Below are 25,403 nucleotides of genomic sequence, written 5' to 3' on the forward strand. Positions count from 1 at the left end.
AAAAAATGAAAATATAGATAAAATAGTGCCATGTAGGCTACAGCATGATCAAATCCTTGCAATAAGCTAAATTCCTTCAGGATGCATTCATTATATATGACCTCTAAAGTGCAGTTAATTAATTGTAAAGGTTAAAATTTGAATATGGATGTCATTAATATTTAGCTGTCCCGTCCCCAGTTAAGTTACCAGTTAAAAAACAGGATTTTCCCTTTTAATACTGAAAAATCACAGAAATGTACAAGTTTAGATTTGTTATTTTGTCATAATTAGAGTCTTAAAGGGCATTTTGTCCAAGTGTAACTACCCATCTTGATGACTTAGAATTATTTTCCAAGCTACATCTCAGCATGTTGTTATTGCTTTGAACTGGATGTAAACCCACAGGCCTAAACCCAGGAGAGGGACCTATAACATGTTCCCAGCCTGGACACGTGATATGAAAGTTAATGCAGAGTTTGTTTTTGTTCCTTTGCAGCACTTTGGGGGGAAGGAGGCAGCGGCATCAAGCTAACCAGTTGGGCAGAAAAACTCCGGAAGTAGTGCGGTTTTTCCTTCAATATAAAAGCAATGCTTTTTTTTTTTATCTTAAAAATATCAATATAAAAATATATATTTTTTACAGTCTATGATATAAATAGAAGGCTGTGTCACAGATCTAGGATCATCTTGTGCCATTCGGACACAAGGCCAACATAAATTTGGCATTGCATAAGTGACACATATTAGACCTACTATAAAATGTGGAAAACCTTTGGAAAATTTTATAAATGACAGAAAATAAATGTTGTACAGGTGACAAAGGCTATGATTTCCCCTTTCCTCAGACCACATTATTGCCTTATCTATTTAGAAAATGCCTTTACTGTGCTCACATCACTGTCTATTCACAAAACACGTACTGCCTCAGACAACTCTTATTCTGTAGGCCATTATTTTTTGTGCTGTTAAATACAGTATAATGAAATAATGATAACTTTTCTGTGAAGTTGTCTCATTGTAGTTTGTGGTCACTTCAGTTCAAAGGCTGTATATGTTAACTGAGCTGACTAAGTTGAACTGGGTATTCAAACTTTTTCATGTCAAGGACCCCTAAACTGACACAAATTAGACCACGGACCCCCATTTGATAAGATTTTGTCCTAGGGTCCCCCACCTGATAAGATTTTTGCTTTTAGATGTCTTATTACAGAAAGTGTAGGAAACTCATGACCAAACTAGTCATACATTCTGTCATTGTGTTACATATAGACGAATTATAGTGCAAATAAATGATTTCCCTTTTTGCTGGGGACTCCCTGAAACCCCTCAAGGACCCCTGAGGTTCCCTGGACCCCACTTTGATAACCACTGCTTTGGAATACCATGAAAGAAGAAGAAATCTGATTTGCCAGAAGAAGTTATCATCAAAAACAAATCTAATCTATATAAACAATTTAGCCCACAGGGTAGAATAGTATTATGGTATTCAGAGAACTTTTTGGAAACGGTACAATTCAGAATCTGAAATTATATAAAGAAGTATTTACATGCAGTAGGCGCGTGCGTATTTTATTTTGAAAAGAATGAATGGAAGTGTATTGCTCTTGTGATGAGTTTTACACAAAGGGAGCAGTGAAGCCAGCTATTAACTCCACAGAGAGTTTAGGACCATGGAGGGAACCGGCACAGGATTGACTATGTCCACTTGCTTTCCTCCCCTGAAACTATGAGAAACTTGTTTATTATTACAGTTCATAACAACAATTATCAAGCAGTCTCGACATGGAGCTATGATGGTATTTACGTATTCAGCAAATCGTGCTGTGGAGTTTTCTTCTGCCAAACTGGAATAACACACACTCCGTAATAGGTAAGTACCGTTAAAGTTAGCAGTCCTTTGTGTTGACATACCGCTCCGACAATACCCTGTTTTTCTTTTCTGTTGTCAACTTCCAAACTCAAATGTAGCTCTGTCTATGGAGGAAAGCGAAACTCCCTGACATAGGATCATTATTTATTGTGGTTCCGTCAATAATAATGCAGCATTATGTATGAGGAATCCTGCGGGACGTGTTGTACAAGTTATCAACACCTGTTGCTCGACGTCAGTGTCTGAAGAGTCCAGATGAAAGCGAACACACCAATTAGTCACATAAAGTTTCACATTTTAAAAAGAATGGTTGTTTTGCAAGCCCACATAGAGTATAAACTGCTATTTAAGTTTTTTTTTGCCGGTCTCCAGGAACAAACCTTCAGTTCAGCATGTAAATAATCCAACACAAACCACGTACGTCGAAAAATGCAAATGTTTTAATTCAATCAAGCAGCCTAAGACCATCGATGGGATGTTTACTGTGGTTTAAAGCATTTTAATACACTCTCTCGATATCTTTCAGCCCATTCCTGTACCATATATTCCCATTAATTAATTGAGTTTGGTGTATAGTTTAGATATGTTTTATAACGCTTTGCGTGGTTGACAGTTTCTATCTACACGTATCATTTCTAATTTGATAAAGTACACAACTTTTCAAACAGAGCTCATGTTGCGTTTTCACTGAGTGATGTGATTCAGGTAGACGTCCTGTTATAGATCCAGTACTATCAGGCTAATGACCCAGATTAATGAGAATGAACTAGAGCTAACAAATTCCTTTGCATTCTTGTTGGAGATGCAGGAATTAGTTACAATAACCAACTAATAAGCTCTGAATCATCATGTTAAGAAAACAAATTGAGCTTGTCCCCAAAAGTCTCATAGCCTGAAGCATTTGTTGATATGTGAGCAGTGCCATATTTCAGCTCAGCATAGAAATCCACTTGTCTACACTGGTGTTGTGTTGCTGGTGACTCAAGACTCAGCTTTCTTTTGCCCCTGAATTATTCCAGCTCACAGATTGGTGTGTCATCTATTGTTTGCAAGGTAATTAGACTGCTGTTTAAGTTGCTGCTAGGCATTTGCCAGAGTTCTCAGACTGTAACCCTACCTATCCACCAGCCTCTCTCATGGTATCGTCTCCCTTCAGCCCTTTTTTTCTCTGTGAAAAGCATGAAAAAGAGCAAAAGTATTTCCTGGTACTGGCCAAGACCCTGGTTTTTCAATCTCCTCAGAAATCTGCTAATGTGCTTAGTGCTCAGTGTCAGGACCAAAGCATTCTAGTGCTGTTGGCTACCTCAAACCTGAGTCACAGGTCAGGAATTCAAGAAGGCTACATTGGCCTGGCAGCCTGGTTTGTTGTGTGGCCACCTCCTTTAGAATGCCAAGCTCACTCTATTTACTCAGGTGGAGTAAATAGCACGCGACACAGATCATTGATGATAAATTCACTAGAGAGGTATCTTAATGCAGGGTGACCTGATAGCCAAGTGGTTAGGGCGCATACCACATGGGCACAAATGCCCTTAGCAGCAAGTCCCCAGTTTGATTTCCAGCTGGCAGGACCATTCGCTGCATGTTGTTCTTCTACTCTCTTTCCCCACATATCTGTCTCTCCATAACAACAATGGAGATGACAGGTAGTGTCTGGCTTACATTAGTGGTATTGCTAGTGATTGCAGTTCATTCCAAAGAAATTGCTGTGATTAGTGGATTCGCTCAAAATGGTGAAGTAAATCTGTGCTGATAATTTGTGTCGTTAAATTTTGGTGAAGTTTGACCTGCAAATTTCCAGCGTTGACCAATAGCAAGCCGCTATTGACAGTGCTGACCAATTAGCCTAGTTGATGGAGAGTGGGTGAGTCCAAAATGGAGGAGATTATTAGCTGTGTGGCACCTTTCACTTTTATTTGCCCAGGTAAAAACTGCCCCACAAAAGAGCAATGTTTTCAGACAGTTATGAGACAGGAGGCAATGGTACAAATGCATCTTTTGAACGTACTGTGAAAAGTTATTGTCTTATATGCGACTGGGCTAAGCTAACAAGCTAACCAGTTTTCTAATTGACTAGCTACTGACTAAAGTTTAGTCAGTAACTTTAAATTGAATCAAATGGTGTGCAGTAATGAACAAAATGTCAAGGGGAGGTAAACAAAACAGTAGAGAGAAAATACAGAGAAGATGTGGGAGCTATTGTGACTGACTAATGCTAGCCCGGCTGGGCAGCTAGTGAGGTAGTGGTTCACCAACTAGCCCTGCGAGTAGTCACTATGTCAACAAGCTTCTGGCCTCACCTATTTCACATGGATGAGCATATATGACTTTTTGGCATGATTGCCACTTAACCCCCCTGCACCTTTCAATCTGAAGCTAAGAGCTGGGTAATTACAGGTAATTTGACCCAGGTGAGCATGCAGCCCTGCTCACTGAAAGGGTTTCAGTGGGGAGTCTGACACTGATTGGTGACAGAATGACAGAATGAACACTGTTTACTGTAGTAACTGAATAGTAACTCTGATACCCCATTCAGACTGTCACAGTCAAACCAGCATTGACAGTCTACCTGTATGGGTCAATATGTGTCATCCCACCCTCTTTCACAACCCTCCTCCTCCCACTGCTGGACTCTGCTTGCCTTTGGTGACACAGTTTCTCTATAAGGATGGAAATTAATTGATGTCTAAGTGTCATTTTTGACTGTCCAAAAAGAGAGAGAGACAGGGAGGAAGTGTGCCTTTGGGACGAGCAAGAGAGCAAGAAAGAGGAGCAAAACTGAAACTTGACTTTATATTGTAATCATGTAACACAACTCTGTTATTCAATGATAAGGAGCTACACTGTAGAGTCTCTGCTAATGGGTAATATTGCCAAATAGGTGTCTGGTCTAATTTGGATTTGTTGAGATGTCTTCATAGAAAATATTCAATCCCTGGCTTAGAGGATCATAAAAAAGCTATTTCCTGTGATGACTGCTTTCCTACAGATGCAAATATGTAAAAAAGCCAAATTAATAAGTTAGATTACATTAACTTTATTGTCCCAGAGGGAAATTGGTTTGTATTATGTGTGTACACAATTTAACATACACACTAGTCCAAGACAAAGTCCCCACATGGCATACATCCTTAGTAAATGGTACACACAACTACACAGCACCGTCCTGCACTGCTCATTACTTGGTACTTGATGTGTTTGCATGTGTTTGTATGTTAAGCATTCTGGAGGCTTCCCTGAAGTCACCAGTGTGGCAACTTTGCCTTCCCTGTGAGTTGTATTAACAACAAATGTGTTGTTGACAGAATTACAGTTTGTAGGTTATGCTACTCGCTTTGGTAAAGTTGGAAATATATTGATAGGTTCAAACTTTCTGGATCAATAAGTCATAAGCAAAACATTCTTAAAACACAAACAACACCTCCTTCCTACTTTAGTAAGGTACACAATGAGCTGCAACCTAATTTTCACTCAAGCGAGCCGTCCTCCAAGCTGGACTAATAACATTGGTCTCCATGTGTGGCTGGCTGTGAGATGAGTGTGCAGGAACCATCTACAAAGTGCAACACACATAAACTTAGCTTCCTCACCATTTTTGCAGATGTCTTATTTTTGTGTTTAACAGTTTGTTCCCAATTGACTGGTGAAATAAGTTACTGTTATTACATTTTAAATAAATTATTTAAATTTGACCATATGGCCTTAGAGTGGTACATCCCCCACCCCCCCAAAACATATGGCAGTTATATCACTTGATTCCATTTGGCCTATCTTTTTAAAGAATATCAATAAAATCAAGACTGGATAGTATAACAATGGCGTAGTCGTCAGTACTGGGAAAAAAAAACATTTAAATCAAAAATTGAATTGACTCGTGACCTTAAAATCAAGTCAAATCGAATTGTTGATTTGGAGAATCGTGACACCTCTTATCATTAAGCTTTGCATATTTACTCTTATTCTATCTGCCAAGAAGAATTTTACACTAATGACAAACATAAATGCAACAATAAAATGTGACTCCAATCCACTATTTTTCACATTCAACATTTCTGCATTTCTTTCTGTCCTCACACAGACATCTTTAATGATTGATAATGGTTAGCTAATACCATTGTTTTTGTTTGTTTTTCTTCACTGCAAAATATATATCTTTATAAAAGGAAAAGATTATTTTAAAACACAGCTTCACCTTTATTTCCTAGTACTCATACTTCCATTTTACAGTAAATGATGTCCCGTTGTGACAAGCTTTACTCAGAAAATGTTAAATGTTAAATGTTGAAGGGAAAAGTAGGAAGAAAATGCAGGTGAGCTGCAAAGTATGTTCCAGAGTTCCTGTAAGTGAGTAAAATTTTCTTTTAAACAGGATCTGGATGGATGAGGTCTTAAGTACACACTTATACACTGACTCATTTTCCTGAATGTTGAGATAGTGGTTTAACTCTTGAATTGACTGATGCTCGGAGATTCTCTCTCTCTTAAAGAGGACCTATTATGCTCATTTCCAGCTCTAAATTTTTTTATTCTGGGACTCCACTAGAGTAGCTTTGCATGATTAACAGTTCAAAAAGATCCTTATTTATCTTGCTCTTTATGCAGCCCCTCAGTTCAGCCTCTGTCTCTGGTGGGCCGCCAGGCTAACAAGAACCACTGCCAGGCCAATAAAATATTTTTTTCAATGCCAATAATAATGCCAAGTATCCATTCATTTCAAAATCAATATTGCTTGGGGGTCTCTGTGCAAAGCTGTTCCGAAACGTGAGTAAACCTCTGTGTGGTTGCCTGGGAAACTATTGGTAGCGTAGCTCCTTTTGAGTATTGTGTTCGCATAGCATGTGAGAGGTTACATGAGATAGCGAGTGGCAGAAGGTGAATGCGAGCAGAGCAGAGGAAAAGGTTAGCAGTAAGTTGTCAATCTGGCAGTAAATATACAGTACAGACTACAGTGTGTCAGTTAATAAATGCTGCAGCTTCTCAAGACCAAGAAAAGTCACGTCTGTTGTTTCCCCAACTGCTGGAAAATGAAGGGGGTTAGCTCCGAAGTTAGCAACAATTGGTTAGCCTTTGTTGCTGCAGCTGGTTGGTTAATCCATCCATCAATTTTGTTTCACTTTTCTAGGTTCAAGTCATGTTAATTGATTAATAATGATATTTGGAGTTATTGTTCTATACAGCTGGATAGTGCTGATAAAAAATGTGATATAAATGTGAATGAATTCATGTAGTTAATAATTGTAGGCCTTATTACCTACTGGTTTTCCATCATTCTTTGATTGGTATGACTGTGAAAAGGGTATTTAATGTTGGTGAACACTTCAGAAACCCTGCCTATCACTGCCTTTACATTAAGACATTGGTTGTGATGCACGTGCAGCAAGTTGGGTTAGTAACAACAGCAGTTTTTTAGATCAACATTAACTTCTAATATTCTAGCAGCAAATGAACTTAGTGGGGAAAAGGTGATGGAATGAATGTTACAGAAAGTACAGAAAGATGTAATTCATTAGAAAAAAATGAATATGTATAGTAAGAATAACAAGAGGTAGTGTGAACCAATGAGATCAGTTTGTCATCACTTCAGAAAATCAACTACACAAACATCCCACAATATCCCTTTCTCACACTATCAGTAGGAGATTTAAGTGTAGGTCTAAAAGTCTGCATTTCAATTAAAACAGAATATTCCTGACTCAGCCAGCAGCCACATTGCTGCTATCAGGAATTGGCAGTGATGCTACCACAACAAGCCAAGACATCATTAACATGTCATAAAGCTTGGTTCCCTTACATGTAAAAGTTCATACACATACTCATCTACACTCATTTGGAGTATTATGTATGGTGGGCAGTTACTATACTTCAAATTTCAACACACAGGCAAAAGGTTTCCTGTTAAAAGCTTCCACTAAAAACCTAGAAAGAGTAATGATTGACCCATGAACTTGTTCTTCATCAGCAGTGCAGATCACAGTGAAGCCGTATATGTGGAGGTTAATGGGGTTACATGTGAATAGTATTTTGAGTTTGAGTCTTAATTTAAACCCATTTCCATGAAGGTGGGGTGTCCCACCATGTGTAGTTCAGCACTTTTATTGAGGTGGTGTAGGTTTTGGCTTGGAGTACAGGGTGTGAGTGTGGGTGTAATGCTTTCATAGCTGCCAGAGTCTTCAGCAGTGAGTGTGTGCGTGTTTACAGAGTGTGGCTACAGAGAACTCCCTCTCATGTCAATCAAGATATGTGTGTTTGTGCATGTGTGATTTTTGCTGCTGGTTGGTTTTCCATGGAATAAAACTCTGCCCTGTGCAAAGCGGAGACACGCCCAACCAAAAAGGAAGGGGAATGGAATGCATTTGACACACTTTTAGGGGCTAAACATTGGCATTTTTTGTAGGAGAAGCTAAATGGCTGCCATCATATCCCCCAGTTAAACCACAACCCACAGGAAATCCCGTCAGACAGGAGAGAAGCGCTCAGGAATGGTGGATGCCGACAGGGTCAGGAGGTTCGTTTCCAGAGACATTTTTCAAATCTGCTGTTGCCAATTTGGTTTAGTGCTTCGCAACCCAGTAAGGACCTATGATTTACAGACAAGTGGAAGCCATTTTGTGCACCAAAGCACCATGTGCATTCAGAAAAATATGTTAAAACAACCAGATTCACAATACAAGTGATGGCCTTCTGCATACTGCACTAATCTAACTGGTTTGCAGTAAGATCATGTTAATATATTATTCAGACAACATCACATTATATTACATGCATTGAACACAAAAGAATGCTTTTAATTCATTAGTTGTATTAGTAAAATGTGTAGAAATGTTCAATTGACTCATGAACTTCTTTACCCTCTTTCTGTGTAATTGAATGTGGATAAGGGTGACGACAAAGTTCAGTATAAAATGTTTCAGTGAAGGCAGGTGGATTGATGAGAGGGTGATATTTTGACATCTTCTCCCAAGCTGCCTCTCCTCTCTCTGGGGCAGCACCTGGGAATTACTCCCTGCCCCCGGGGTCAAGATCTGGAAGTGGTTTGTGGCCTGCACTGTGTACGTGTGGAAAGGCAATAAAGCAACAGGAGGATTATAGGAAAAACAGATCACACACACTGGACCAAATAGCCATTCATGAATGTGTAAGAGATGTTATGAGAAACCTGAAACCAGAAACCAGAAACCAATTGTAGTCGTAAAATAGTAATCAGAGTTTAAGAAGTGAAGGTGAGTCATTTATGACTTTTGGACTTTTTTGCACCTATAAATCCTAGCATTTTACAATTTTATGCTAGGTTGGGTAGCATGACACAATTGGTTGTGGTTAAGATAATGTCTGTAAACACAAAGCTTCAGTAGCTCACACATTTTAGCCCAGTTGCTTCATGTCTCAACAGACAGGCTCAGACGTGTAGAAGTGGCCTCAAGCTGCACTGAACTGTAAGACACAACTAATATTTAACAATATTTGATTGGGAAATTACAGGATAGGGTTTATTGAAAGATGGGGTTTCATGTAAGGTCACAACTAAGACATACAAATGGTATGTGCTGATGCCGATCAAGGAATTTTAAAATTTGATTGTTATTGGGTACGCATTCGCCATCTCTTGTTTATTTTAGCTCATTGTACTCAAGTTACAGCAGCTGTCAAAAATGTTCCATAACACTCACTCAAAACACTGGACTGGATTCTACTGCCAAACACACTCTTGCCAGTGAGTGAACCACAAAGTGGCACAACCAAATAAATAAGTAGTAGCCAGGAGTTTGAGTAAATGACATCTGCAGGTCAGTGGTCATTGACTGAAGCTAACAGAACCACTTTGAGTAAATAAATAGGGTCACTTTTCATTTTGTTTCAGCAACATTTTTCTGATGGATCACACCTCTAAAGTTATGTCTTTGGTTTAACAACTGCATTTGAACTTAAGTATTTTGTTTATGCTGGAGACGAAGAGAAGCTGGTCACACATTAACCTGGCACAACGGCTCCAGACTGATATCAGGCCTTGGTTTCAACAGATACTCTATATTAGATGACGCAGACTTTGATGAGTCACAAAAAGACTTAATTCATAGATCCATGATGAAAAGCCTCATTGTTGAGTGATGACATGGAAAAGCATGCAGTTTGTGTTTGAAAGAAGTTGTCTGAATCATAAGAAGCAGGAAATTAGAAGACCCCAAGTGTTTGTATTGGCACTAGTGCAGTGCCTGTTCAAAATGTGCCTGTTTGGAACAGGCCCATTGTTTATTATTTCTCGAGAACCGCATATATATGTATCAATTGACACATGTATCAATTAAACTGATAAGGAATTACTAAATTAAATAGTTTAAATCCAGACAGCAACTCCACTGGTGAGAATAAACTGAGGTTGAACCGGAGAAGCTGTTTATGGCCTTCCATTGGTTGATTCTGCTGCCAATCAATTGTGTCCGTGCTCCTTTTGGCTAGTTTTACTGCCTCTGCCTCTGTTTTTTTCTCCTGTGTGCGCTTGTTCGTCTCTCTCGGGTACTTTAACGGGGTTGGGTTTGTACCTTTGTCCTGCTCAGCTAGTCAGAGCCCAAAAGCCCCATTCACTGTGATGTGATAGTATTTAAATCAAACAGCCCCCGCTGCACTCAGACACGGACTTGATTGGCATGCTGTTTGCTTGATTATTCAAAGTTTATTAAATGTGTAGCATGTTCAAACAACTTTGCACTCGACACTGCACTTCCTTGGGTTCAGCATTAGGCTGTATTCAGACCAAATAAGGTGGTGCAAGCTAAAACAAGAGTTGTCTGTATGCTGTGAGACAGCCAGGACGCTACACTTCATGTCATCCTCAGAACCAATCTGTCTATCTCTTTTTTATCCTTCTGTACAAACTGATCTTCATAATATGAATAACAAATTTAGAGTCTGATGTTACTCTAAATGATTCTATACATTTTAATCCTTCTGACATTTAAAATTGAGTCATAGGTTCAGTTGAATTTGAATTTTATGTAACAGCTAATGATTTACACACTGTTACATACAATGCAGTCATTGTGTTTCTTTTTCCTAATGACAGACAATTGACTTCATGAACAAAAATAATACATTTTAGCATTGCGTTTTGACTTTCACATGTTTTACTGCTCATTGACACTTAAAATGTACTGGAGGCCATGCCCATTGTGACCATGCCCACCCCAACTCCTCTGTCCCAAATTTCACCCACTCTCATCTGGTCAACAGAACAAATTCTGCTTTGTGGTCAGCATTGTTGTTTCACAGCAAGAAGGTTCTAGGACAGAGCTTGGCAACTTTTCTGTATAGTGTAGTGTCATCACCATGTCTATCTGAGTTTTCTCCAAATTGAGATCAGTCTAAGGACATGCAGGTAAGATGAACTGCTGTACTTGTAATCAGTTATGTTTGAGTTTTATGCTGAGTTTAGATGCATTCAGTAACCATAACTTGTATTATTTAGACATGCTAGTGGTGTGGCCCAGTGTTGGTTGGTCAGTTGGTCCACCAGTTTGGTCCAGACTGAAATATCTCAGAAACTAGATTGCCATGAAATTTGGTACAGACATTCATGTTGCCAAACATATGAATCCTAATGACTTTAGTGATCCCCTGAATGTTCATGTCGAGCCACCAGCAGCTCAACGTTTTCACATATCCAGTGAAATTTCTCAACATCTACTTAATGGATTGGCACAAAATGTATTCATGGTTCCCAGAGTCCACCACCAGCAGGGAAATATTTGACTTAGTCCACGATTTTGGTTTACCAACTACTTGCAAAAACTGATGACATTCCCATCAATCTGAGTGCTTTGTGTTAAGTGGTAATTAACAGATGTTAACACAATAAACTAAAATGGTGAATGTGGTAAACATTAGGCCTATATATTAAACATTGGCATGTTAGCATTGTCATTATAATTATGTCAGCTTGACGTCAGCAGCATTTTGCTCAAAGCGCAAGCACCGTTTTGCCTATAATTACAGCCTTACAGAGCAGCTAGCCTGGCAGTAGACTCTTAGTTTTGTTATTTGATGAGGAAGTTTGCACACTTACTTTATGCAAGCCTGTAACATAATACAGCATTTAGCCTCCTGCTGTTAATGTTCTGTGGGGCAGGTCAGAGCAGCTGTTTTAAGTAGCTGGGAAAATTCATTCAGAAAATGTAGGATGGTTTGCAACACAGAAGTGTTGTATAATACTAGTGTATAATTTGTGATGCAGTACATTTTATAGCTTTGATTTGTATGTTGAGTTTCTTTTCAAAATGTGTTTCCAAAGCTCATTGGAAAGTTCTGCATTTGATATTGTTGTGGAAATTGCCTGCAAACACTAAATAATCCCGAAATAAAACACAAAACACTGACAAGTTGAAGATTAAAATATGTTGTATACAAATATATTGGAGACCATACCTTGATACAGATGTCAGAGGGTAGTGTCTTTTATATAGTTATATATAATAGTTTATAGTTTTCAGCAACACAAATAAATCTTACGTGAAGAAGAAGAAACAAATACACAATGAATAAATGATAATTGTTTCAGTTAGTTTACTTTCACAGTATGATTCACAGTAAAAATGGGTCTGTGCCTTTTGGGTTTAGTGCTTTGGTTTTGAATACCCTCTTAACACATAGGACTAACATTCATGTGTATGTGCCTTATCACAGTCTATTGCAAGGATTATCCAGGATCCTGGACACACCACATGTGACAAATACATAGTTTCTATATGACCTTGATTTGATAAGGGAATTTGGCTTGTAGGTTAGAGGATATGACTCACCTCAAATGCCTCTGCCAGGCAACTCTCAGTGTTGTAGACTTAGGCTCTGCGTAGCTGGTGTTTCTCAATACACTGGCATGCAAGTTCCAAGAATATGGCACAGGTTTTACTTTTTGTTTTGAAGAGGCTTGCATCACTAATGTCTTTTCTACAGAAAGATGTGACTAAAAACCCTGAAGGCACAAACCACTTGTACCAAAGCAGAACTACTGGAAATCAGAATTACCCAATATTTTTACCCTTAATTTTAAATATTCATTAAGCCATCAGGTTAGCTACATAGTTGAATAAACAAAGAAAACCCGTGGGAAAATCATGGAACACTGCAGTTATTGCACTTGTGAAACTGGTGGTTGTTTGCCATGAAGACGACACAGTGACACACATGATATGATTCATTTTCCATTTCCCCATTTTTTGCTGTGGGAATATTCCAACTGTGGAGACCCATCAGCACCCCCTCTCTTTGTTAAGCATTATTGCTCTGGGTCATAGAGCATATGACTTCTATTCACAGAGTGTACATATAGTATAATCACTGTGAATGTATAGACAGGTGAGAAGCAGAACTTTTCCCCTGTGAAGACATTTTGACACCTTACACCTGTGCTTTAGGAAAAGCTCAGGTACATATAATTATTGAATTCCATTTAGCTGCTTCAGTTTCGGGGTCGTGGTATTGTGCATGCTGACTCACTGTCACACTGTCAAAATTTACTGGGACACTTGCATAGAACAACCATCAATAATGTTATTAGTAGCTCCTGTGCTTTAACTACAAGTAAAAATGTAGAAAAAATGATATGAAATGAAAATGAAAATTGGCTATTCTAATGTCCCATATAGTTATCAATAATTGCCTATTTTTAAAGACACGAGTAAAACCTAAATCCTCTGAATGGCTACATACAGACGAGTGACAAATTAAAGGAAAAACTGGTCCAGGTCTGAATGCTTGACCCCTATAGTAATGCTTGACCCCTACAGTGAGCATCATGCTGGCATGGTTTGGGTCCACTTGTCTCCTTAGAGGGAAGGGTCACTGCAAATCAATACAAAGTAGTTCACCTTTATCCTATGATGAAACATTTCTGTCCTGATGGGAGCGATCTCATCCAGGCCCCAATTCACAGGGCACGAGGGGTCACTGAATGGTTTTATGAGTATGAAAATTATGTGAATCATATACTATGACCTTTGCAGTCACCAGATCTCAACCCAGTTGAACACTTATGGGAGATTTTGGACCACCATCATCAAAACACTTGATGAGGGAGTATCTTTTGGAAGAATGGTGTTCATCCCTTCAGTAGAGTTCAGAGACTTGTAGAATCAATGCCAAGGTGTATTGAAGCTGTTCTGGCAGTATGTAGTGGCCCAACACCTTACTTAGACACATTATGTTAGTTTTTCCTTTAATTTGTCACCTGCCTGTATATATGTGAACAACTGGCAGTCCTGTGTTTATTTTTCTTGGACTGATAACCACAGGGGCCTTCCTGTTGACCAGGCTTGGACTGTGAATCACACACAAGCTTGCAGTTACACTGCAATCTACACACACACACACACACACACTTCTTGCTTCAACCAAAACATCCCCCAAAAGCCCACCCCACTGCTTTGTTTTGACAAGAGGGGTTGGCCCAACAGAGCCCCGCTAGAGACATGAGTGGAGAAGGGGGTTACAAGAGAGGCAGGAGATAAAAAAACAGCAATGTCACACGCCTTCTGTCACTCTTTGGATTCTCTCACTTTCAAGGAAATAAACCTGTTTCTCTCTTGTGCATGAACACAGACACTAGTGAAAAACATGGAAATTCAGTCCAGAATCCAGGTCTTTTTCCAAACAGTTCTATTTTTTTTCCTCAGGGAAATGTGTTTGTATTTGACTGTTTGGATCCAGTCAGTTTGTTTATTTCATAGTGCTGGTGCCAATTTATTTTGCAATATTGAATCTGTCCATATTTTTGTTTTGCATTCAATACTCACTGTTCAAAAATGAGAATTTGCTGTGTCCTCTTATAGAAAAAGAAAAAAATCTTTGAGGGACATTGAGGCCATGGCACACTACAACTCTTTGTTGGAGCCCAAACTAATGTAATTGGTTTAGGATTAGCTGCTTCTTAAAGGTGCAGTGTGTAGAATTTAGTGGCATCTAGGAGAATGGACTTGTATGTATGTTTTAATTAGTGTATAATCCCATGAAAATAAGAATCGTTGTGTTTTCGTTACCTTAGAATCAGCCCTTTATAACCACATAGGGAGAAGGTTCTCTACCACGGAGGTCACCATGTTGCACCACCGTGTTTCTACAGTGGCTCAGAATAGACAAACCAAACACTGGCTCTAGAGAGGGCATTTTGCGTTTTTCATGAGTTTCAGCAGTCAGCATAGGTTCTCCTGAATGCTTGGATGGGGAGGGAGTCATTCGGTTAGTTGTAATCTGCAACCTCACCACTAGATGCCACTAAATTCTACATACTGGACCTTGAAGCCCACCACACCTATTAAATGGTAATGGTATTCTACCACATTAAATTAAGAAAAGTAAGTACGTTTATTTAATGTAAGTTTGTTCAGGTTGCAATTACAATATGTTGCTATGGAGGCTGTATAAATATGCAGTGGAACATATGATATGACACATTATATTTGATCACTCACTGCGGGCCATTATGCTTCTATACAGTATATCCATCCATGCTTTTGATATGGAGAAAGGTAGCCCAGATGCCCTACTCCCCAGTCTTCAGCTCCTCTTGGGAGATCCTGAAGCGTTCTAGGCATTGTGTTACAGAATATCCCAGAATGCATAATAGAATCCGTCCAGGGTGTTGTGGGTCTGCCCCGGGATCTCCTGCCAGTTGGATGATCCTTGAAAACCTCCAGTGGGAGGCCACCAAGGAATCCTGATGAGATGCCCGAGCCACCTCAGCCATGCTGGCACGAGGCCAGTGTATTTCCATTGAAGAAGTTGTTTACCTGTTGGAAGTGTGCTCTTAGCAGAAAATGCAGCAAGAGTGTTTTGTCTGCAGCTCTTTATCTAACATCTCACTGTGGCTGTTTCTGTTGTACTCTTCCTCCTTGCAGTATTAATAACTGATTTGCTGACCAAATAGCTCCAAATAGCTCCACATATTGTTATGTAGACCTGTTTTTATTGACGAATAGCACAGCTAATGAAGCTCAGCTAGTTTGGTAATATACACATTTAATTTCCTATAACTTCTTCACAATAATAGCCTCCCACAAGTTTGTCAGTGGAAAGCTTTTAATATGAAGCAGCAGCAGCAGGAAATGTTGGCTTTTCAACAGCAGGAACTTAACATGACTGATCCGGCTGAAAGTGATCAGGAAAGAGTTTGAGCTATAGAAAAACCCTACCATACTACCCTGTGTTGGACCCTATATGATACAGCAGTCACCCTGCTTCTCACTGTTAGCCGAGACTCTAATCTGCAGTATAGTTCCATACACTTCACTGAGTAATTACCAGATTAACATTTCAATCTCACCTTCACCGCTCATTTTGGCTGCTTGTATTTGCAGTTTCATTCTTTCAGTCGTGATCTAAAGGTGAGGATTGGAACTTAGATGGGTACACTGATAAAACTGGTCCCTCTGCACCACAACAATCCAGTACACCATCCACTTTACTGCTGATGCTTCAAATAGCTACCTGTCCCATGCTCCATCTTAACCTCTCGTGAACAAGACCCCAAGACACTTTTAGCTCCTTCACTTGAGAAAACCTCATTTTCTGGCAGGATGCCATGTAGAGATGCAATTAATGAATATTTTGATTATCGATTAAATTTATTTTTTAATGAATCAATTAATCGTTTTGTCAATGAATTCTCAGAAAATAGTGAAAACGTCGTTATAATTTCCCACAGCTCAATGAGATCTACCAAAATGTTCAGTTTTGTCCGACCAACAGTCCTAAACCCAAACATTTTAAGTTTACGGTCATAAATGACAAAGTAAAGCAGCAAATCTTCACATTTGAGCAGCTGGGACAGGGTGAGTTATAGAGATTTTTGTTTGACAAATGGCTAAAACCATTAATTCGTTAGTTTTGTCAATTAGGTAATCGTTGCAGCTCTACTATCAGGTCTTCTGACTTGGAGGTGCTGACTCTCATTCACATCTTTCTTATTAGGTGTTGTCACTGACTGTGATTTTCATGTACAGAATCTTTAGTGGCCTAAGGATCGCATCTCAGCTTTTTGCACATGATGTGGCTCCGATGGCTTCATCACAACTGCAACCCCCAGCATGCACAGGGACAGCTTGCAGCTGAGTGTGTAGCAGTCAGGATGACTTGTCAGCCTTTATCTCAAAGCAAAGTGATATTTATTGGATCTAACCCAAAAGAGAATACTATCCAGCACATGTGTAACAGAATGTATAGAGCACCTAACCGGCTCTTGGATCAAAAGCATTCCAGCAGTAACTGAACAACAAGTGTTTTTGTCCTGCAGGTTTCCCTCAGAGACTCTTCAACAAGTCAGAGGGAGAACTCTCCAGTCTGTCTACCAATAGTCACAAACTCTCTGCTTCTGTCTGTTAATGTGTCTGTGGATAGGGTTTGGTGTAAATAGGTGGATGCTGTTGTGTGTTTTACTCATATATGTGTCTCTCTTGAAAGTGGAGGTCTGGGATGTGTTTGCATGGCTCTTCACAGCTGGCTCATATCAGCTGCTGTAACTGGATCCGCCACAACATCTGGGTCAAGCGTGCGTGTGTGTACATGTGTTCAGCCTCTGTTCGTGCAGAATCAGTACCAGCAGTGTTTTGTATGAACCACAGTGTGTAGGCTTTGATAGTGACATTGCTGTCATAGCTGAAGAAGAAAAAGTGCTTGTTGCCCAGAAAAAGCTTTAAGAGTTGAGCATTTTGAGAACTGGTTAACTCGTAATTGACAGTACAAGTGAAGACACTGTAATGCCACTTAATTCTGAAGGTTACATTGTGGCGGGGAGTATTTAACCCCTCACTAGGCCCACAAGATTTACTACATGTCCAAATAAGGTTATTCTTTACTCGTCTATACATATGTGGGTACTGGATCCTAAACAAGAAAGTATGCTTACCTAAGTTAACTGAAGTCTACACGGCTTGTCTACATTCTGGTCACATGCAATACATTCTATGAGGAGACAGTCTGACCATCTGGAACAGAGCATAGCATATCTACAACCTTGGTTTCCATAGGAGTAGGTTGACCAGATGAGAATGGGTGAAATTCGGGACAGGGAAGTTGGGGTGGGCGTGGCCTCCAGTACATTACATTCAATGTTAACAAACAGTAAAACACGTGAAATTCAAAACTCAATGCTAAAATTTATTATTTTTGTTCATGAAGTAAAATGTCTGTCATTAGGAAAAAGAAACACACTGACTGACTTTTATGTAACTGTGTAAATCATTATCCGTTACATAAAATTAATTTTATTTTATTCATTTCATCAGTGACGGGCCTCTCACATCTGTCTGCAAGACGCACATGTCAGATCACTCCTCTGTGGCTGCCTGCAGCTACACTTCCCCAGTCCTAGTGACTGCAACTTTTATTTCATTTTAAAACAGAAATAAATTCAGAACAGGATTACAAGTAATATATATTTCAAAAATAACTACGTATTGTTGCTAGAGCGGCAATAGTAATGTTTAACTCAGAAAGTCCCTATATAAGCTGAATATTACCTCACTGGAAACAAATCTAGTTTTCCTGAGTTCAGTTGACTCATGTTTATAAGTGTATAAGTTTTATGGCATTTTCACGTTGAAACAACTGAACCAATGTATCAAAGAGGTGGCTTAATTTTAAATGTCAGAAGGATTAAAATGTATATAATCATTTAGAGTAACATCAGACTCTAACTCTGATCATTTGTTATTAATATTATGAAGATCAGCTGGTAAAGATGGATAAAATAGAGAGATAGATGGATTGGTTCTGAGGATGATATGAAGCGTAGCATCCTGGCTGTGTTTATAACATGCATGAACCATTACACACAGGTGACACATACATTACAGTCATTTTAAACCTCGTCAGCAGGGAAGATCGTCATTAAGCTGTAGGAGCTTACAAACACATGCGGACATCTCAAATTCCTCCTGCAATGGTGGCTACACTCTCCATCATCTGCTTTAAAACAGGTCGAATGCAATCAACAATTTCTTATTTGTGATAGCCTAATCAGTGCAATAGAAAAGTGAAAACATGTCCATAATACTCTTACATATTTTACAAAGACAAACAGGACATTTTTTAATAACTAAAAACAGGAAGCAGCCTCAAAGTATACAGGCTTGTTCATATTATCTATTATTATTATCTTAACGGTTAATTTTTGGGAAGAGTCGGGATTTGAGAACTGCTTGTAATTCAGGACTGTCCTGATTTTCTGGTCACCCTCCATAGGAGACAGCCAGCTTTATCAGGACAGCTGCCTTGCCCAGTCATCCTTAGCAGACAGAAGGATGAAGTGCTCTGAAAGAGACAGGCCATGAGCTACTGCTCCCAGGTTTTCAGATGACCTGAAAATGACCCAGGGAAACACTGTGTCATAGGAAAATTCCCTGACAACCTTGAATGTATTTGTTTTTTCTTCTGACCTCCAGTGGTTTAAGTGCTCATCTGGCTGCAGTGATATACAGGTGTACTCAGTTGTGCTCAGTTTCCCTGACATTACCGTTGAGTAACAGGTGATTACAGGTGTAACACAGCACACTTCTGATTAGAGGTCGACCTCTTCTCAACCTCTTCGACCCCTCTGCCTGCAGGCAGGTCAGTCATTGCAAATTCATGCTGTGCAGCCAACTGCTCAAATCCACAGAACTTCTTTACAATTTTGATTGGAGATCTAAGAGATTTTAGTGATACCAAATGTGTACCCACTATTTCCATGTGATGGATCAGTGCAGCCATAAAAACATGGTATCTTGGTTTTGAATATTTACTGTCATGAAATTGTAGATGTTCAAATTTCCATGTTTTCAGAGCACTTTAAAACAGCTATAATCATTTTTTTTTATATAATATTAATGTATTAAAGGACAATGTGTAATGTTAGAGGAGAATTATCAGTGACTCTGCAGCTCCCCTCAGCTTTACGGAGCTTTATAGCAAGTTTCAGCTCATTGTTTATCTGTCCGGCTGCAACATTACTGTTTTGGTTCACTCTCAGCGCTCTCATAGCGTCATTTTCGGTCACTGCAGGTAGATGTTTTCATAGAAAAAGCTGTAAAAAGCCACTGTACACTACCTGCTCAGCACCAAACGGCAAACACCAGCAGTAGACTAGTTGGTGAACATAGTGGAGCATTTAGCAGCTAAAGAGCCAGATATTTCCCTCAGGAGTTGGTAGAGAGCAAAAACAGAGCTAAAAGAGAGTGAATATTGGACTTACATTCACCAGGTGGACAGAAACACTCCAAATGAATGATGATGTTGCTCCGTAACTGCTGGATGTGTAAATAAGCAACTATTTGCTAAAAAGTTCAACGTATCAACTTAAAAGGTGATGATATGTCAATGTTGTGCTCACAACTTATTTGTGCTGCTTACAAGTGGCCAGAATCAGTTGTTGCAGGTTTAAGGACATTTACTTTATGCCTAGGAAACACAGCTACAAATTTTAAATAAATTATTTGTCAAACCATCTTTTTAATCATAAATCTTCCTTGAGTGTGCTCTTGACTCGAAAATTGAACTGCCTTGTTTGTGTTTGTTTGTTTGTATGTGGAGCTCTAATGTATTTTTTCCCTCACAGACAGTGCAGCAGACAGAGACAGACAGAAAAGACTACATACTTGACAGACAACATGTCCACCAGTCCCATCAGTCAACCCTGCAAGCAGGAGAGGAAAGGCAGTTTCTTCAAGGTACGAGCCACTCAGTAACTTCTGAGTAAATAAGACATGTTTTCACATACAGAGCTGACAGCATGTTATAAATGTAGTTTATACAAAGATCTTGGCTGCTGACACCTCTTGGTCTAGGGAGGGATATTTGGGTGGGGGGAGGCAGCAAACCGTATAGTTACAGGCTAAATGAGGGAGAAGATTAAAGAGGAGGAGGAGAGAGGTGGAGCTGGCCTGAGTATAGTTTTGTGGTTTGTTTTCCGGTTTTCATCTCTGCTCCTTCTTGTATAGCTTTGTTTCTCCTGGATTGCCCAACAGAGCTTTGTTTTTGAGGAAGATGTAGTGAGTGTTAGATTTATCAGATGACGAGACACAGGGCTCTCAACAAATATTCCCAATTAATGTAATTTAGCACATAATGTAAATGACAGTTTCATGTCAGTGTTGTCACTTGAATAGATTTTGTTTATGACTTTTAGCAGTTTGATTACAAATGATGATCTACTCTTGTGTATTCTTAAAATACTGAATAGATTTGCTGATTGACAATCACATTGATTTTTGATAATTGACGCTTGCAGATTGCTGATACTACTGCTGATTTTAAGATGATTTATGTATTTATAAAGCAGTGGGACCAAATGTAATGTGAAGTGTATAAAATCCAAATCAGTCCGCTGTGAGAATCCACTAGAAACCTCATCATCATGTGTTATACATTTAGAATATCAGCTCTGCTCCATCTGTTGTTATTTCTTTGTTAATAACTTTGAACATTTAACAGAGGGCTCGCCACTCTTACAATCTGTTGTGATGTCACATTTCTGAAACAAATGAATGTGTTCATCAGAGAGCCACCGCGTACTGATTTAGTGCTGTTTAATTAACCAAAGAGACACACAGTGTTTGTTATTTATATTTTTTTCTCCTGACAAAACTTTTGCACTGTGCGATAGAGACTAGCCAAAGTTGCCATGCACACTAGTTTCACCTCCTGTTTTTCACGCTGTGAGAAGTTGAAGTCATGTGCAGCCTTGTTGTGATCAGTCAGTGGTCATTGTGTGCACCTCCCTGACACAGTGTCAACAACAAAAAATATATGATGAAGAGGTTCAACCATGAGCCCATTTCATTCACTTTTAGGGCGTCTGATTCTCATTAGTAAGTGAGGGCTAATGAAGTGACAGCAGATTATATTGTTACTTATTTGCAAAAAATGACTCATAGTGGCACAGAAGCCATGGCATTTAATCAGTTCCCGTTTTTTCATCAATGATGCTTTTTAATAGCCTTGCACCTACATGATATGTGTATAATTACTCTTCTCCAAGGAAATGACTCATAAACATAACTAGATATGTAACTGATATCTCATCTGCACACAATAAACAGTGGCCTGATTCATCTGGCTTTGAAGCAAAGTGCTGTTATTGATACAAATCTGTTCTGGTCAGATAAATCATCTCATGTACCTGTGTTGTTCATCTTGTTAGTTTATAAGATGTTACATATTTACTTACTTTGTTATCTGCTGTAGATTTATGAAGAGTCATGTAAAAATTTGATGTAATCTATAATCTATAAGAAAAACTTCTGCTTTTGTACTGTAAACAAAACTGTAACCAGTATATATTATGCTACAAAATATTTAGAATACTTCGATTTGAAGCAGGTTGCAACTTTGTGGCGTTTTTTTCCACAGACATCTCTAGGTGAAACACAAAAGAAGAAGTGATCAAAGCATGATATCATCATCTATAGATATTTGTTGTTGACTTCCTTAGAAGAAGCACTCTTTACTTACAGACTGCTGCTTGGTGTTGTTAAGTATCTGACAGAAACAGTTCAAACACTGATCCATGCCAGCCTTTCCTTTTGTGTGAGGACTGTTTATCCGCAGTCTGTAATAATTACAGGCCTGCCTTAAACACACATGGCCTTATAGTGTCAGCACACCTCACAGCAAAGCAGCAATGAATCAAATGTGGATACACACCCATTAGTGCTTATACATCTGGGAAAAAGATAAAGTGTAGTCCTGACAAAACATCATTTAAATGTGATACTTGTTTTAGAGTTTTAGACCAGACTATAGGATCACACGTCTGTACTACCAAATATGTCACTGACGCTACATTTTGCAGTAGTTTCTTTCTTGACTTTAATCTATGTTTGGGAGAGAGGCGGAAAGATGAAGAAAAATAAAGGTAGGGTTGAGAGGAGACTATTAATAGAAGACACAGGTGAGTAAGTCCAGGACCTGACAACCTGCTGCTTATCAGCTTCAATACTAAAGAGATAAATGTCCAAAGGTTGAATTAGACTGTAGTGTATCTGCTAATATAAGTCAGGCTAACTTGAATGTATGCTCCCACAGCAAAGTAGCTGGCTGTAAATATGGAAGCAAAGTATTAATGACATATACACTTCATACTGTATCTATGGATCAAAGTAAGGTGCTAGAACATCCTTTGTTGTGTATGTGGAGATGATGAATGTGAGTGCAGTTTTCCAGCCTCTTTCTTAATATTTATTCTGCCTACCTTGGCATCTGGCCAGTCCCAATGCCAAGCACACATACTTTCCTCATGACGCCTGCGAAAGGAGGTTTTGTTGCATGTAGTAGGCACTCGATCCTGTTTGCCATATGCCGTTTTATGTCAGCGGCAGTCTTGATAAACCTCAGGAATAAGAGTTTCCTTATAAAAGTTATCATGCATTTTAGCAACAGCTCTTGTGTTACCGTACTCACAATATCTGCTGCAGTGAACGTTCCTATAGCACTTTTTTTCCGACATAGCTTGTTTTCCAGTCATGTTTTCCACAGTTGCTCGCATGCATTCATTTGAACTGTTTTTACAGTTTTTCAATTAGTATTTCAAATATGTTGGCTGCAGATTTACTGTACAAACAAAGTCATGTAAAATAAAGTACCTATAAAATGCACTTAAATCCTATAAATCCCTGAGGTGGACGCCATATGTCTGTGGGGAAAAAAATTAACTTTTGTGAAGCACAATGCAGACTGGTGTCAGTGTCAGTATTGGGAATGTAGGCCTATCATTCTGAATGTTTGAGGTTGTGTTAGTCTGAGTGGTGTGAGTTTCCTCAGCCTGCTCATGATGTTACCCAACAGAAAGATTGCCCAACTAGACAGATTAGAGGGAAGTGAAACGAATGACGCCAGTGTCACAAAGAAATGAATCAGGCTCAGTCTTCCAGGAAATCCAGTATTCCTGTGAAACGAAAGCTGGTGTTGCATTTACTGGGGACAATGTACAGTTTCAAACATACAATAGCACATAATCCATCACACACTTACTTAGATGCCTCATATGAAAGGCTTGTTCACCACCTGTTGATTGTTAAAAAGGTCTTTAAGCTACAAGCACAACAACATTGTCACTTTGTGTGTCAATACATATGTGTGTGAGTGACTGGCTGACTTAAAAGGTTGAGTCAGGGTAAACATGTGGTCTTGTGAGTAGTTTTTTTAGAAAGGCTTGCTCAGAGTCTAAAGGGTAGTAAATGCACTGATTCAGCATGGCTTTAATAGAACTCACACAGGGGTGAGGAGGAGGGCAACAGTAGTCACATTTCAGTTACAGTGTGCAGCACGTGTGGTAAGAAATGGAGACCTCTACTGGGAAGTGGCAATTAAATTTGCCACATGTTTGACCAAGCAGTGCTATTTTTTTTTTTTTTTTTTTTTGAAGCCTCTTTTAGAGTAAAAATCATCTTTTCAAAATGAGTGTTATACCAAAATGTGACTTGAAATCATGAATAAAATTGCTAATAAGAGTCATATAAAAGACAGCATCCTAGATCTTAATATGGCACCTTAGAAACAACAAAAGAGCTGTCTAAAACCATGAAAATAATAGTAATAGTATAATAAAGGTAATACATATCTTCATCATTTCAAAATTTCTAGATTTAAAGACACTCTAAAACATGAGCAGCCAGAAGAGAGAACATACAGTTTCTGCAGCGATGATGTAAATTCACACAGAGAAAACACATTTTGCAGATATGAGTGTCTTATAATAACTGATAATATATGATTATATAATGATGAATTCAAATTCAATTTAAAGTACAATAATATGCTTATTTGCTTTCTCTGCATCTGGCCAACAAATGTTTGAATGTGTTGAATATTTTTATTCCTGTATTGCTTTTTATGTTTTTTCAACAGTTGCATACATGTTTTCAATGAGTATTTCTAATATTTTGGCAGCAGATTAACAAAAGAATTTAAAAAATGTAGGACTTTTGCTTAACAATTATTTTCATTATCAATAAATATAATGATTATCGTCATTTTTGTTATTATTATCTATTTATGTAGCTGTATAATGATGGACTCAAGTTTGAATAGCTTGACATTTTGGGAAAACACATATCCACTGTCTAGATGAGAGTTACGACAGCTGGTCGTCGTCATGGTGACAACAGGACTCCAGGAAGTCACTGCTCCTGGTTTATGGTGTTGACACTAGAATAAGCAGCTTGTGAGTGACGGTGGGACCCAAATGCAGCCAATAATGTAACAAAAACACTGTTGACTCGTGGCAAGTGAAGCACACTGCAGCATAGCATTCTCAATGTGCCGCTTCCTTTTGGTCACAAACATACCATTTGGCTGCGGTACACATGCCAGTTAAAGTTGGTTTTAGTATACAGCCAGTCTACACAACTGATTAAATCAGGTGGATGCAGCATTTTTAATGAAAAACATCAGCAGGTTTACCTTTTTTGCAAATAGAGGAATTTGTGTGTTGGCTAATAATGGTGCAGCACTGCAAGGGGTCAGTCTCAAGTGAATGTAATTAATTAAAATGAAGTTTTAATCAAACATTTTAAATTTAAAAGAACACTGA

At 38.8% G+C, this 25,403-nt stretch overlaps 1 protein-coding gene across 1 annotated transcript in view; it reads left to right on the forward strand.

Annotated features, from left to right (window-relative positions):
• Positions 1 to 1,626: 1,626 nt before the first annotated feature.
• The window catches only part of rin2a (Ras and Rab interactor 2a), a 56,708-nt gene continuing 32,931 nt past the window's right edge, over positions 1,627 to 25,403 (forward strand). The window contains exons 1-2 of the mRNA XM_067609353.1: positions 1,627 to 1,852; positions 20,430 to 20,541. Of these exons, the coding sequence (XP_067465454.1) occupies positions 20,482 to 20,541 (60 nt within the window). The 5' untranslated portion in view covers positions 1,627 to 1,852; positions 20,430 to 20,481. The remainder of the gene's footprint in view (positions 1,853 to 20,429; positions 20,542 to 25,403) is intronic.

The sequence above is a fragment of the Thunnus thynnus genome, chromosome 14 (genome assembly GCF_963924715.1).
Source record: "Thunnus thynnus chromosome 14, fThuThy2.1, whole genome shotgun sequence".
Classification (NCBI taxonomy): Eukaryota; Metazoa; Chordata; class Actinopteri; order Scombriformes; family Scombridae; genus Thunnus; species Thunnus thynnus.